The sequence below is a fragment of the Dromaius novaehollandiae genome, chromosome 2 (assembly GCF_036370855.1).
Source record: "Dromaius novaehollandiae isolate bDroNov1 chromosome 2, bDroNov1.hap1, whole genome shotgun sequence".
NCBI classification, from domain to species: domain Eukaryota; kingdom Metazoa; phylum Chordata; class Aves; order Casuariiformes; family Dromaiidae; genus Dromaius; species Dromaius novaehollandiae.
Genome location: NC_088099.1, coordinates 155579981 through 155596345, shown reverse-complemented (window position 1 = coordinate 155596345; position 16365 = coordinate 155579981). Strand labels below are relative to the sequence as shown.

Sequence of the window (16365 nt, the reverse complement as noted above, 5' to 3'; positions counted from 1 at the left end):
CTTGTTACGTGAACACACTTCCTCCAATGCTCCCAAAACAAGCTCCTTGGGTACTGAAATATCTAAAGGATGTGTTTAGGGGTCAAAATCCATGATGAAAACCCTTTGCCTGCCTTGTAGGTCCTTAAGGACAGACACTGGCTTCCCCTGGCGGTGTCTGCGAGGGGAAGGAGACGCTGCCGGGTGCCCTTCTGGCCCACGGCCGGGCCAGGCTGCAGGGTATTCCCAGCAGCTTCTCCGCTGTGGTTTCCGTCCGTGGAAGTGTATTAGTTTGTGTTAGTTAAGTCTTAAGAAGCAGCATCTAAGTCGAGCTCCAATGACATCTAGGGACAGCAGGCGTCTGTTTTGCTGAGTGTCCTCGGTTTGTTTATACAGAATGGGAAGGAGCTGGCGAAGATTCATTTTAATTGAGGATGACTCAAAGGAGTACATAGCCACGTGACCGAACATGCTGTGCTGCTAAACAGGGGAAAACGTCTACTAAAATGTTTACAGATCACAATGACTGTGTTGGGAAATATTAAATAATGCTAGGTGCTGCTAAGGAGACCAAGTGTGGAAGCTTGTGATTGTCTCCAGATATTGATACTGCATAAACACTGCAAGTATTTAGTTTGTTATGTAAAAATGTCTTTATTCAGCACAACACTTGTGGCAGTGAGTTTAAGCCCCCTGTGTTGTAGAACTGAAGTATTTTGCCTGGCTAAGAAATAATTAGAAGTGATAAACTGAAATGAAAAATTTGAAAAATTAGATTAAAATTAGATGGGGATCCAAGGAAAATATGTTGCCAATGACCTGACATGCTGCCTGTTAGCTCCTAAGGGAAGTGAGAGGCACCCTCTCTTAAAAGGGATTCAAACCGATGTGATGAAGCACAGTGCTGAGAACAGCCTGCGGTGAGGCGGGGAGCTCGTATGTTGGCTTGCTCATTTGTTCCTCCTCCTTCCACGCTTTGTTTGCTCCCTTGTTGTTTTTAAGATGCTCAGTTATTTTGCTTCTAGACGTTGCAAAATATTTAAGTTAAAAAACATTGCTTACATTTAGTATTTATATAACTGTCATTGGATTTGTGTCTAAAATGATTGGATCTGACATGCAGAAATACCTGAAATCATGTTTTAAGAATGATAAATCATACAGGATCACCTACTGAGCAGCAGCTCATCGAAGCTCTGATTTTATCCTCCTTTTCAGCATGAACTTCCTGAAGAACTGGTGGTAAGGGAAGGGGCTTGGGGGAGCAGGGCAGATGGAGGGTGAACGGACCGAGAGGATTGATTTTGTTTGGGGCATAATTTGCTGGGGTCAAGGCGTCCCCTCTGCCAGCAGGCACGAAGGTGCCCCCCTCGCTGTGGGGGAGCGCTCTGGGCTCAGAACCAGCCTGAGGCCTGGGAGGGTGTCCTCACTCGGTGAAGCTGATCTTCAGGGAGCCCCACCGTTGACTGTAAACGAGTTGCACAAAGTGCTGTGCATACACAAGGATTTCTTAAAGGTTGATAACTTGACCAAATCTGGCTGGAATTTCATAGGGATGGAGGAATGTATTCACTTAAAGACCATTCTTGCCTTATCCACCAAAATTCAATCCATTGCTCCAGGGTGTGTAAGCCCTAGATCTGTTTATGGAAAGGACAGAGGAATAGTTTTAACATGGGCGTAGCAAACTATTCCTCCTTTGTCTTGTTCTCAAAAATAAGTGACATTTTTCATTAAATTAAAAATAGATTTAAAATAACCCCAGTTTTTCCAGTGTGAAAATGGTCAGTGGAAATGTTATAAACAACAAAAATTAAGACCTTCCAATGGAAAATGTTGGCTAACCTTAATGACATGTTTTGCTATCAACCTTCCCTATAATGTAACAAAGAGTCATTGTAAAGGACCTTGCTTTTACCTGCCACAGCTGCAGTGTGTTTGCTGTAGTATTCCAATGTGAGGGTAATAAGCTCCGCTTTCACCCCTCCAGCCTAGCTGCAGAAATATCTGGATTTCATGTATGCTAAATAATGACAGCTTCTATTTTAAATGCAGTCAAACAGAAAGCTTTTAAAATACTTTAGACTTCACATTTACAGTAGAGGGATTGATTAGGATTTTTTTTTCTCCCACAAAGCCATCAGAAATCCAAGGGCTCTGATGGTTCTTATCTGCATGCTTGAGCTGAGCCTCTGTGTGCTCCAGCGAGGGTGGCCTGGGCTTGGAAGGAGGATGGCTCGGTGCACCGCACTGGAAGTCAGGGTCCTCTGGTTTTGTATTTAAATTCCTAAACCCAGATAAAAGCACTCCAGTTTGTAAATCCTGGTGGAGGATTTTGAAAGTGAAGAAAATAAGCCTATCCATAACTGAGCAGCTCTATTAAACGATTCAAAAGAATGCCGACCGCCCCGTTACGTGCACGAGACGCATCCCTCCGGAGGCATCTGCGGCAAAAAGAAACAGAAAAAAAGATTAAGGAAGCGCATCAGAGGGTTGCATTTGAAAACAGACCTTCGGCACGGGGCGGGGGGACACTTTCCACAGAGTCATTTCAGGCAGGGGCCACACGCGTGGGTATAAAATCCCCCCCGAAAGCAGCGCCTTTGTTCGGAGCCCGGTGCCAATGGGGCCATTGTCCGGCGCGGGCAGCTGCACCCTGACTTCACCCGCGCCAGCCCGAGGCCGCCGCGCCGCAGCCGCGCGCCCGCTCCCCGCCGAGACCAGCTGCCAGGGCCCCCGCCGAGCTCCGCCGGCTCCCGCCATGGAGGGAAGAGAACCGCTGGTACGGTAGGAGCATCTTCCCTTCCACCCCCTGTGTTTTCTCTAGCGCGTTGTGGCAGCCTTAAGTAGATAAAATTACGATATAAATGTCATTGCAATATAAGTATAACTGGAAGCCAAGCGAGGCTATGAAGTGGCACCAATGTATTTTTGCCAAGTGCCAGTTGCAAGTCCCCTCAGCGCGTGTTGGGGGGCGACGCTGGAAGCCCTCTGGTTCAGAATCCAAGTGGGGCTTCTATCTGATGCACAGAGATGTATACTCTTAAAAAACATAGTGAGTCTATTACAGCTTCTTCTTCTTTCTATATAGCTGCATTACGAAGACGGCCTTCTCTTTTAATCCTTTTAATATAAACTACCTTTCATATCTAGTTTACCTTATAGCGATGTTAAAATTGGCACCCAGTCCAGACACAAGTGAAGCTGATGGTGTTTTGTTTGTATTTACCCTCTACAGTGTCAGTGTTATGGGAATAAGTAATTATGAGTTTAACTTGCACGTCATTTGGCTTTTGATTTGTATTAAAATTTGCACTGTCTAGACTGTCACCAATAAAGTGTTCGGCTTAAAGGCAATCTGTCTAAATAAGGTTCCCATTACAGGCACTTCTACCTAAGCCTTTTTTCCAAGGCAAACATATGAATTTCTTTAATCAGAGTAGTGACACCTCAAGGGTCTGTTAACTTTTCATAACTCCCTGTGCCACAGGCGCAAAGCGCTGATTAGAGACCAAGAAAACATGCAGTTATTAAAACAGCTCATCCTTTGTAGTTCCCCTGTGCCTGATGGGAATTGTAACAATTTTGGTAAGTCTGATTTTGAAATATTAATCACTGGGTTCCTCTTCTGAGTCTCCTTTGCTTCTGATTTGTTTTGATTTTAATCCTGATTTGCTCCTAATTAGTGATGATCGAGGGAAGCTGCCATTCAGCCTGCATCAGGCGCTGTGCGCCCTGCAGACCCCCAGCCTGCGCTGGAGAAGTCGAGCGCTGCGAGTCGAAGCGGTTCATTGACGTGCCTGGTTCAAAACCGGCGAAATAGAGCTTTTCTGTCAGGAAGAGGGGCCTTGCTCCTTTTGCCTGGCAGACCGCAGCACCAGAGTGGTGCCAGGGCTCTTTCAGCAGCTCTCCCCAGTGCCGCAGCCCCCTTTTCCCCTCCCTGCAGTTTGCAACAACCTCGCAGGCCTTTGCTGCGGCGGTGCAGCGCGTACAAGGCCATGAAACGCAGAGGGAGGGAGGCCCGGCTGCGCCCGGGGAGCAGCGACAGAGCGCAGAAGGCCGGGGCACAGCACGCTGCAGAGGAAAAAGAGGAAAAAAAAGAGGCTGACCCTGCCTCGAACAGGGGCTGGGCACAGGCGACCTGCGGAGCTACTCAGGGGCGGCCAAAGAGGTTTTTGGGTTGAGAAGGAGTTTCTCCCGAAGCCCAAAGCCATATAAAGATTTCCTCCTAGCCGCTGGCCTGTGTAGGAAACAAGGCAGTATGCCACTTGGATAGCAACGTATATCCTGCAAAATCTTCACTCATTTCAGAGGACACAATACGATGGTTATACTGGGAGTTTAAAGTCACTGCAGCAAGGAGGGTTCCAGTTATCCGTAAAGGACGCCCGCTGAGTTTGGATGCCAGACAGCTAAAGGTGCCTTAGCACCACTGTTGCAAGCTGCAGTAACCGTGGTCCCGCTGCCGGCTTTCTCCAGGGGTGGCAGATGCAACGCGCCAGCGCGCAGTCAAGGGGAAGCGGAGGTAGCGAATGCTTCCTAGAGGTCGCTTACACGAGTGGAAAAAGACCTGTTACTATGGAGAGACCTGCAGCTCGGTGCCTTGGGCTGTGCAAAGCCGGAGCAGGGTGCAGGCAGCACCGCCTGCCTCCGCACGCCCTTCCCGTGGGCTCGCTGCGCGGGGGAACGGTGACCGTGTTTGCCAGGTGTCAGAGCCAGGGATCTCACAGCCTTTTTTGCCTCCAAACCTGCAAACCGTGTGCGCACCACGCGTCTAGAGTGACAGAGAACAGGCAAACTGTTGCTTCAGTATACCAAGAAATGTAAATAAGCAAAAATAGAGGGGCTCTATGAAAATGGGAGAAATATTTTGCTGTTGCGTACTGATTAAATTCCCTTAGAAAGTTTTGTGGTAAATGGCCCTTCGTCCTAGCAGGCCTCTTATTTCCAGATAGTGATATCGTTCCCAAGCGTGAAGAAATGCTCGGAAATCCCAGTCGCTTGTGCTGTATGTGAAAAATAGGATAAAAAAGAAAGTAAAAATATAAAAGAATAGCAGGCAGGCTCAGCCCCTGTCTTCTAGCCCTCTTTGAGCCAAACAGAACTTTTATACCATTGCAGATGCGTCTTTCTGTCACGTGGGACAGGGACAGAACGGTGTCCCCCCGGCTGCCTCCTCTGCTAGTGCAATTTGTGCCTAGCCCTTCTCTTCTCATTTCTGTGGGAGACTTTATGTCCTTCTTTCTCTTTTTATTGTAAAGTACATCAGGTTTCATCTCTAAGCTCTCTCCTTTTTTATATAATTTCCCACTCTCTTGCAGAGAGTTTGCATATGGAGCCTTAGATCTCAACCTCATGCTTATGCACGCAAGGCACAACGTTACACGCTTCTGGACTTGCACCCTCTGAACTTCTGTTCCTATGTATGCTTTGGCTATTAAAAAACTTTAAGCTGAAAGCCTTCTAGTTTCAGAAGCCATCTCTGCTGCTATCTCCTCTTTGTTAGCTGTTGTGTGTGCGTGTGTGTGTGTGTGTATGTGTGTATAGTTGAGGCCTTGGGAACTCATCCTTGAACATAACCTTATTTTTTCCTCCCGTGTCATCGGGTGTAGGAGCCTGCATATCATTTGTGGAACACTGCCAGAGTTGTTCCTGCCATTTTTCTTCTGAAATCCTCACTCCCACAGCAGTTACATCCCATCCCCAGTGCTGCAATTTCCTGTTTTATTCTCTTTGCGGTCCTTTATTTCTTGCTGCTTGTTGTTAAATAGCGCATTCAGCTGAGGTCCTTCCTCTCATCTCTGTAGTACTCGAAGAACTCGGCATGTATTAACCGTCCTGCGTAACACCGCTTTGTTCACACAGGTTTTTTAATCTAATGTCAAATCTCAAGCTTCTGGTTTTGTATTGGCATCTGTCAAAAAGCAGGTAGATGGACAGCTCTAGGGCACGTTTGCTATGCTGCCCAGCTACGCTGTGTGCAGACTACACTTAGCCAGGACTACATCGGGAGAAGATATGCCAGGATGAGTCCATCCGCTTGCTATAAGCACATGCTAATGCAGTAGATCGTTCTTTTGCCAGGCGTGAATAATTTGCAAGGGGCAGTACATATAGACCTGAAAAAAGGGTGATTTTACTGCTGTTTCCATGCTATAGCAGAAGTTTTCCGAATCGGAGTTAGCGTGTGATATACTGCCGAATGCACAGGCAGAGTATTTCTGTCGGGGCTGCCCTAGCGAATCTGTCCAGGTTGTATAGTGAGCCCTGTGCAGACCTGGGACAGGATTTGAACACTTTCCTCGACACTTTGCAGATAGCATAGCAAAGCCGGGGGGGAGGAATACAGCGTACAAATACTACCCTGTGCAATGTGTCCTCAGCGACTTGACTCCACCGGCTCAACTCTTCAGAAAATGCCAAACTGCCGCATTTAAGTGCGAGTTCTTGAGGCAGAAACTTGAGGTTTTGGTACAGCAGCAAGCACCAGCACTCCTGAAAAGCAGCAGTAAAAAGGCAAAAGAGCATAAAGAGAATTTCAAGGTAGAAACTACTATCATCAAAATGTGTAATCACTTGCTGTGTATTTATCCTTGGAGAACAGCCTTTTCAGCTGTACTAACTGTATATGCCTGGTGCAGCTGATGAATGGGACACCTGGTTTTCTGGCCAGGGTAGGAGAACTGGGAAGGGGCCTAGGGCTGATGGGGGTCACTGGTGCCCGGACAGGCTGGTGGGGAGGAACCAGTGCTGTGGCAGCAGCAAAGAAACTGGGGGATTAATCTTTCCCCCAGGTCAGGCTTGGGGGCTGAAGGAGTGAGGTGAAAATGTCCTGGTGAAACAAATCTTTCTAAATAATTAAGCTTGGCTCACGTGGAAATTCTGGTTTTCTGCAGGGTGGACCCTATGGGTAAGGAGCCAGGGTAGACAACAGGCAAACTGGAGACAACAGGAGACAACGGAGGGCTTGGAGGGGGACGGGGGAAGGGAGTGCTGCTATAAAGTCCAGTGAAATTTCCTTGGAGCTGATGGCCCTTCATTCAGGATAAGTGTTGGAAGCCGTTAAGCGCCTTTTGGGGATCTGGAACAAAAGGATTCCTTTCCGCGCTCAGGGAAACAGCATTTTTTTGTACATTCTTTGTGAACGACAGGATTGTACCAAGGAATTACTTGATCTCGCTATCTAAGTCCTCTCTTAAAGGGAACATCCCAAAGGGTCCAAACCTCAGCTAGCTGCTGATCCCAGAAGAATCCATTACTTAGGCCGTCTGTGCTTGACCAGAGAACTTCGATGCATAAGTCCTAATTTTTTAATGTCCCTTAACCTATGCTGGAATTGTGCAGCAGCATATAACCAAAACGGAGCCTTAACAGTTGACCAGAGACCACAAGGATGGTTTCCTCCCCGTCGATCCCCCACACAGGAGAAAAGGAAGGAGCAATTCCCTCTGCTGGAGTTTCCACAGCTTCACTCTCATGTTTTGTCTCTTCTTTCACCCCCAACTGCGAGATTTCTTCTTCTGCCCTGCCACTGCTCTGCCCAGCTCATCCAGCATTTCCCCACGGAGTGACTGTAACAGTACAGTGGGTGCCCTTTATTTTCTGTGCTGTCTCGGCAGTCGCTGCTGGCCTGGTTTATCGTCCCTGGTCTATTTGCTGGAGCTTTTGCCTCTGCAAAAAACATCTGTGCCTTTGCTCTGAGCCTTCTGTACTGGCTCGATAGCACAGTGCTGTGATCTGACTGCACTGTTGCCTGGGCCTTCGATGGGGCTTTTGGAGTTGTTTAATTCATAATGTGTCAGACTAATGAAAGCAGAGGTTTTCCTAGTGTTGTCAGAAGGTATCAAAATCTGGTACCCTCCAAAAACCTGCCAAACTATCTGCAAAGTCAAGCAGCTGTTTCAGCATGCTCAGGTCGCCTACAAGTAGGAGTGAGATTATAGGTAGATATTCCCTTTTGAAACAGCTGTAATGGCTTAAGCTACCTCGGAGGAAATACATACATGCTTCTGCTCTCAGTGCAAAGTGAACCTGGTTAGCCTGAGGGGTAGAGCTGCTTCTCTTCGGGTGCACAGCTGAAGTCTGAATGAGATATTGCTGCTCCCAGTCTATTTCCATCACCCATCCCTGCTCCCTTGCCCAAAGTTTGCTGTTTTTTTTTTCTTTTTTTTTTTTTTAGAAGTGAATTAATCATAGCATTCCTCCAGATGAGGCTGGAGGAACACTGATCAGCAAGATGTGGTGCAGGTGGGTGGTGGAGATGCAGCTGAGGGTGGTCAGCTCCTGCAGAAGGAGGTGTCTCTATGGAGGCTCTGCATCGGAGTTGTAGTTTACTCAAGTCTTTTTTACTTTGTGTTGGAACAGACATTGCCTTGAACGGTGTTTGGATGCTGCATTTTGGAGATGGAGTGGCAACAACCAGTGAGGGACACTAATTTAAACAGCCCCAGCTGTTATGCCAGATGCTCTGTGAATGCCTGGGAACATCTACCTCTGCCCTGAGGAGCTTCAACAAACATCATTTCAAGGCGACTCTATTGTTGTCTGCTTTGAAAAAGGGGTTTGCTGGGGTGGGGAACAGACGTATCTTTTCTGCAAGGGCTGAGCAAGTATAACTTGCTTGTGTTGTACAGCAGTCAGGAATCATTAAACTGAGCAAAAGATTATTTCTGAAAATCTCGTATAGTTAGATGGAAAAAAGCTGAATCAGAGAAACAAAACTCAGTAAGATTATTTACTTTAATACATTGAGGAGATCTATTAATATTTAAGTGGCTAGAGTTTCCCTACAGTCAACTTGTTTAATCCATAAAAAATGACTGCCTTTATTCCTTTCCAAAGTTTTATGCTACAAAGGTGAAAAATGTATCTACAACAAAAAAAAAAAAAGCTGATAATCTTTATGCAGGCTCCAGAGCCATGCTAGCGTGGAGCTGCATATTTTTGCTTAGTAGCACTTTCCTCCACACTTTATATTGCATTCCTTCAGAGCCTGAAATTTATTCAGTTACACATTATGATATGGGATTAAGAAGAGTCCAGCAAAGGATCACATTGCTTCGCTGTTGAAATGTCATTTCTACTTTTCTCACCCTCAGAAAACAGGGAGTACTGTTCCAACAGGATGTTTTTGCCTTTGTTCTTACATTTGTCATCTTTGCACTCAGCTGTAATCAGAAAAAAGCTGGCGTTCGACTACAGTAGTGGTGACACAGTTCAGCTTGGGAAAATTTGTGATGTTTGGAAAATGGCCCATCTGTCTGAAATGACCTAAAAAGTAATTAATTGTTTTTAAGCTTTTGTACTTTGCCATTAAGGACGGCTGACGCAGATGCTTATTCCGAAGCGGCACGAGCCAGGCAGGAGCCGCGGCACCGCTGCTCGGAGGCAGCTGGCGGAGGGAGGAGCGGAGCTGCCTTGTCCCTGCTCTGCCCGCGCCGGACCCCGGTGCCGCGATGCCCCGCGATGCGCCGCGATGCCCCTTCCTCGTGGCACCGCGTGGGGTTCGGTCAGCGCCGCTCGCGGACTCTTGCAGCCACGCGGTCTGCAGGGCTCCGAGCCAGACCGGGGAACTCGTCCGGCTTCCAAACCCTGTGATGGGAAGGGTTTTTTTTTTCGATCTGTTTTGACTCGCAGTGTGGCCCTAGGAGCTACAGTGGGGTGCAGAGGGAGGCGACTGCGCGCACAGGGCCGAGGCGAGGAATAGCGAGTCTGCGGGGGCTGCTGGCAGCCCTCTGCTACCGGGACTCTTCCAGCTGTTTTTACGTCTGCTCTGAAGGGCAAGGGCAGAATAGCCAGGTATTTCCAGGTCACTCCGATACCTCAGTCCTCCCAGCAGCTGGAGGTAGCTTAAGCTTCTGCAAACCATAAAGATGTGTCTCTCAGCCATAAAGCAGTGCCCTCAGAGCGAGCCTGCAGGTTGAAGCAAGCCTGTCAGATGTGTCCTCCTGCCCCTCTCTCCTGCAGCAGCCTGCCCGGTTCTGTCATGTCCTCCTCTGCCAAAGTGTCCGTGGGGCTGTCCAGTGAACCGGCCCAGGGAGTTCAGCCAACTTTCAATAACTGTTATATTTTTTGTTTTCAGAGGACCTTTCTTCTTTGTCAGCTGTCCTGATTTCTTTAAATAGAGGAGTTCCTTCTCTTTATGCTGGACTTGTTGCAGTTAGTGTTGCAATCTTGCAGCCCCTACACGACTAAAATAGCTGTGAGCTTGAATCAGCCTTATATTCATGTGAGGTCGGTTCAGGCCCCAGAGAGTCCACAGCCTTTTTTTTGGTTAACTGCAGCACTGTCCTAGCCCGTCCCTGGACTGCAGCATTGCAATCGTGTGTTCAGGGGTTCATTTATCATGCTGAAAAAGCTTTCGTAGGTACAGACGCTTGTATGTCCCTATGAGAGCAGCCCCTTCTTCAGTCCTGAAGTGCTTCCTCGTGCAACATAGAAACAAAAGGAAGATGTGCCCAAATGAGGGCATCCCCTTCTGTTGATGTGGGGCAATCCTTCGTCCTAGCCTCATCCCACTCTGCTTCTTCCCCAGAAAAAGTATTGGTGCTGCAGAGCATGGGTGTCCAACACTCCAATTACCAGCGATCTGAGAACGGGTATTCATAGTGGCATATCTCTTTAAACTGAAATAAAGTAGGATTTTGCTATTTATAAAATAGTGGGTTTTTAGACTAGAAGGAAGAAAAATAATAATTAAAATATTTCTTTCTTGATCCAAGTGCTGACATATTTTAAAAAAGAGATTTAAAACGAACAAACACTTGTTTGGCAAAGAAAAAATACAAAAGTAAACAAATCCGTATTAATTATATCCACATTTTAGTTGTAGGGAAGAGACTAGCACTTGGAAATTTTTTCCTTATAAACAAGCCTTGAGTTTGAAGAGTGTGCCAGAATGGAGTTTGGGCTGAGGGTAGATAAGATTAAATAGGAGATTAAGTAGTATGTTAAAGGACTATTGTAGATGTCCTCACACGAAGTTTTATACACCCAGGAAGGTCACAGCTAATGCTGAACTGGAAAAAAAAATTAAACATGGTAAAGGATGCATGTACAAGATAGAGAAATAAAACAGGAGCATTAGCTGAAGTCTAGGGTACCCGCTTTGTTGCGTCTTTAAGCAGTACTCCCAGCTTTGGGCTGCTGGAGGCAGCCGGCCTCGCTGGCGGTGCAAGGCCGGCCCAGCTCGCGCCTGTGGTGCTCTCAAGGGCAGCTGAAGAGCTGCTCGTGGCCTCCCGGGATGCTGGGCACGTCCCAACAGCGCAAAGCGAGGCTGGGAAGCTGCAGACAGACATGGCCTCGCACCGGCTACATTAAAAACACCTATCAGCTTTCCTGGTTTCATGTTTCACTCATGTCATATGGAAATAAGTGTTTTTCTTTTTTTTCCCCTCATGGGATAGTTTGCATTCTGCTGCATGCCCGAATTTTTATATATGCTTATCCAAAGTAAGACATACAGTTGTGAACTGCCAGTACGTTTTAGTACTTCTTCACAATAAGACTATTGACTGGCAATTTAATTGGAAAAGTGTAACGCTATCTGCTGTTTCTTTGAAGATGATGAATGTGTATGTATGTCGGATTAGCGTTAATGCTGCTGTGAGGGTCACAGGCAGCTGGCGTAACACCTCGGGGAGAGAGACCAAATGGTGTCTCAGCCGTAGAAGCGCTGGGAGAGGAGACGTGCTTTCCAGCTCACAGCGCTTTCCTCAGGTCACCGAAAACCCATCTCCTCTCTCCAGCTGACCGGCTTGCCTGGTGGAAGCCGAGAGCCCTTATGCTTGCCCGCAATGTTTTGGGCCCTCCTTGGGGACCAGCGCGTGCCGTGGAGGGGGACCTCTGTGAGTGCAGCCTGGCCCGTGGGGCCCCCGGGCTCGCGGTGTGGTGGCGAGCGCTTCTGTGCGGCTCCCTGGCCGGTCAGGTCGGCACCTGCCACCGGGGAGCCACCGCCACGGCAAAACGCAAGCGCAGAGCAACCTGCAGAAGCTGCTGTCAGCACTGCTGCGGTTTGACCAGCCTGAGGAAGGGACATCCTGATCCTAGTGGTGGCTAAGGGCTCCTTGTCCTCCATACCCTGCCTATCCCCTCAGCACATCCATGAGCACAGCTGTGTCCTCTCCGACCCATGATGGTTAGACTGTAATTTTTTATTTCCAGCTCAACCTGCCAGCCGTTTGCAAGCTACCGCCTGCTACAGCCTTTTGCCTCTCGGGTAACCAGAACGTCTCCACTACCATATTTTTGTGCTTCAGCGTTGTCCTTGCAAGCTGAGCAGATGCAGATCCCTTATCCTTCGGCAGCTCTTGGGTAGTTTTTCCTGAACACCCAGCTCCACCGCACCTCCTTTCTGGGGCTGTACATTCAGGTTTCTTGGACCTCGTGTATGACTGTGGCCTGGATCCCGGGCTGATCTCAGCTGACACTTGCTCCTCTCGTCTCTCCTCACCCTTTTTGCCTTCAGACTCACCAACATGGCAGGCATTGTCCTCCTGGTGACCTTGCCCTCACGCGCTCGCCTCTCCTTCCCTCTCTTGCTCCCATCGCTTTGCGTCAGCCCCTCGGTTTCGTGAGGAACTGGCCACCATCTGGCTGGAGGCACCACATGTCACAGCCACAACCCAGCTACCGTAATTCTGTCCAAACCGCTTCGCTGGCCGAGTGTCAAAGATGTTTGGTTTTGATCTGTAAAGCCCTATAAAAATATGGTTTACAGTCTATTATTCCTAGGAATTGGCTTTTCTTGTTATGTGGTGCCTCTTTGTTGTGTTAGTTTTGCTGAAAAGACGCCGGGTGTTTTCAGCAGAGTGCCCACATCTTTCCACTTCTGCTTCAGCTGCTGAAAGCTTATTTGGTTTCACAGTGCTTTTATCTGAGGAGACATGACATGACTCACGGCTTGAGTTTGGGGATCACGTTTCCACAGTTCACCAGAAGGTTTTGTTGTTTGAAATTGCCTTTACGTGTACCCAACTGGCCTTTTTTTCATGGCCACATCTAGGCGTGGAAGGTGCGCGGAGGGGGAAGAGGACCCAGAGACATTTCGGAGAAGAGGTCCTTCACCTTACTGGTGTTGCTGTCAAGGCTGTTGGCAACTTCCCCCCGGTGCCCCGTCACCCGACGGGGATTGCGGGCTGCGCCCAGCAGTGCAAAGCGTAGACGAGTGGATAGAAATCCTAGTTTCTCCAGAGCCCGTCCCAGCCTCTGACTCAGCCGATGTATTGGCTCTCCATCGTATACTCGATTTCTCTGCATTTTCTTTTCTCATTAAAAAACTGTCATTGAAAAATCTGATTTTTATTAGACTGTAAATACTGCCTTTGTTATATTAACTCTGTGGAGTAGCAGAGCAGAAAGTCTTGTAACTCTGGGGAAAATCTGCAATATGAACTTTTCATTCAAAGTGTCACCTAGCGGCTGCTTGGAAGTTTTGCATTCTGAGTTAAACAATCAGTAACATCATATATAAAAAACAGCCTTAAAAGCCGAAGGCCAGTCCTTATGCACAATAACTGATGAACAGGACTTTCATATTCTATTGATTTGGATAAAATTCCCTTTTTAGTGTGTTTCATTTAAGTCCTAAAACTTTCAGTGAGCCTTTGCATTCTGTTTCTGATTTTTGCTGAATGATATTAGCCAGAAATACATTATACATTATTGCTTCTTTATTCTTTTTTTAAATAATAGTATTTTGATGAGTAAAATGATAATTAATTGCTAATTAAAAAGTTAATCACCAGTGAACCCAGCAGTGAAATTTTGCCTGAACAAAATTGTTATTCCTTCGTTTATGTTAATAAGTTCCTTGTGCATCTAGGGGATGGTTTCAGGCAAAAGACTTGTTACGAAGAGAAGGTTGTCCATCTGAGTACATGGCCAGTTCAGAGCTACTGGGAAATGTGTGTTACATAACATACAAGAAAAATATTAGCAGTTTCAGAGTGGTTGTCATCTGTCATTCTCAAAGGATATTACAAAGAAGGTTAATTAATGTAACGTACTTGTCACATGGACCAGGAAAATTAAAATGAGCTCCTCTGTTAATGTGAATTTGCAGAGCTGACCAACTCCAGAGAATTACATGTATGAATGAATGAGAGGTGCATTTTCAAATCAGTAAGAGAAGTCCATGCTGCTGTATTTTTTGTTTTTGTCTGATACTTTATTTTTCTGGGTTGCCATTTTTAGCTTAGCTGGGAACTTTCCTGCAGAAGAACAGAGCACCTGCACATTAGGAAGAGTAAGAAGATATGCAAACATTCAACACACCCAAAAATGAGGCTGGACATGCTAGGTTGGGCACCCAGAATTAGTCACCAGATTTGAAACTTTAGCTGTGTTTTGCCTAGATAACTCAGTGAGCCAAGAGTCACAGGCTGGGAGAGATCTTGGGCCTTCGGAGTCCAATGTTCTGCCTTTATTATTATTATTCTGCCATTATGAACGTCATTAACTGTGATATGCAACACTTAAGAGATTTTTTTTGTGTGTGATGCCTTTTGTTTCCCTTACGCTACTGTCATGCACTGCTGTACTTACCTAGCGCATGGGATGCAGCTGTTTAAGTAAGTGCAGGATACATGAGAGGCTAAGGATTTTGTAGGAAGAGCTAGTAAAAATGCTGGTGATTGCATTTTTCTAGATCTCTGTGCAGTTTTTTTGCTAGAAGATTGCCTTCAGCATGTGACGCAACCTATAGCTCAGCTGCCTACCTCATTTTCAAAACAGCTAGTGGTGAAGTGAAAATTAGGAGATGGATCTTGACTTTATGCCCTTTCCCCAGCCAGTGCAAAGCAGAGGAATACAGTGTCCTGCAGTAGCTGAGCTCCAGCTCTTCTCAGCCTAATTACATTTCCCGGAGGCTTGTGGTGCAAAGATACAGCTGCACAATGGAGCCGCTTTTTGTTAACAAGCTGCATAAAAAAGGATCAGCTCCTAGCCGAGAGTGGCAGTCTGATAAGATGTGGGTAGCAAACAACAGTGATTTTTAGCCTCTGCCCTGTAAAACTACACAGTGGGGAGGACAGATAACTGCAGTAGGTAAAATGCACTCCTAAAGAAAGCTCAGGATTGTGTGTGTTTAATACTGCAACGTGGTTTAAAGAAAATTATAGTGGATTTCGTAATGCAAGTATACAACATGGGACAGGTCCCAGAGGAAGCTAAATTCATTTGTAGGCTTACAGACCTTGACTCTGTCCCTTTAAGTGCATTTGCTAGTGAACCCTTTAATGAAAGAAGCTTTCATCAGACAAAAAGGTGGTGAACTACGCCTTGGCAAATAATTTGCCTTGGCAAATAATATTGAAGCCACTGATTTGGACCATGATTCGACTCAGCATTATCATCTGCTTTATAAATAGAAGTGCTTATCAGAGCAACTGAGCTTGCTGTTGTTGTTGACAAAACTGGGAAGATGTGGGGCAGCGGCAGCGCGTCATTGCCCTTCCTTCCTCAAATGCTGGGGTTTCGAGCCGTTCGGCTAAGACTGCGTGCCATCATGTCGCTCTGCAGCTTGCACCGTAACAGCAGCGCAGGGCAACAGTGTCGAAAAAGTAATCCTGCACTCGGCAGTTGTCCCTGGTTTAAGAAATTCTGCTCTGCAACCCGTGAAACTTTAGGAGCAGCCTTGACGAGCGAGGCTGGTGGCGGAGATCCCAGAAGCGTGCGGCTGTCACGGGGTCCCCGTTGTGGCTGCGCGCTTGCCCCGAGCCCCCCGCGGGAACGCTCGCTGCTGTGTGACAGCCGAGCACGGCGTCAGGGTGTTTGCATTTCGCAGCCCCAGTGAGCTTCCCCCCTGCTTGTTTTATCCAGATGGAAACGCATTTGGTTTCTCTTTTAACCATGTTACTTCTCCGAGGAGACTGAAACGGCCATGCACAGCTATTGGCCGCAGCGGCATAAGAAAATCCTGCTTTGCCAGAGGAAACCACATGAAAGTGTGTGTGTGTGTGTGTGTGTGTGTGTGTGTGTGTGTGTGCGCGCGCGTGTGTGTGTGTGTGTTTGGGGGGAGGGCGCAGCGAGGGATGATGCCTGGAGCTTCTTGCACTCAGAGCTGCGATTTGCGAGTGAAACATGATGAAATCACCCCCTGGACAAATCACACGAGCCTGTCAACCTCACCAGGTGGGATTAGTTGTAGCCTAATAGCCCGAACTCCAGAGCAAACAGAGCACTGCGCTCGGTATAAAGAAAAAGAGCACACGCTGCAAAGGCTTTTCAAGAATCCTCTAGCATGGCTAGGAGCAGCTGCCTCCAGTTGCATCAGGTAGGGGAGGAAAGGAGCGGGTTTGCTTTTAGAGGAGGAGTAGCCCGTCTCTCTTGAATTAAGTTCCTGCAAAAAAGAAGCGTTTCAGCTGCAAAAAGAGATGTTTTATTCAT

General features: G+C 47.2%; 1 protein-coding gene across 4 annotated transcripts in view; it reads left to right on the top strand.

Annotated features, from left to right (window-relative positions):
* Positions 1 to 2712: 2712 nt before the first annotated feature.
* ENPP2 (ectonucleotide pyrophosphatase/phosphodiesterase 2) overlaps positions 2713 to 16365 on the top strand; it is a 71606-nt gene continuing 57953 nt past the window's right edge. For 2 of the 4 annotated variants that reach the window (XM_064507829.1, XM_026110121.2), the window contains exon 1: positions 16047 to 16110. In XM_064507829.1, the coding sequence (XP_064363899.1) occupies positions 16060 to 16110 (51 nt within the window). In that variant the 5' untranslated portion in view covers positions 16047 to 16059. The other 2 variants (XM_026110124.2, XM_026110122.2) reach the window with 2 other exon arrangements.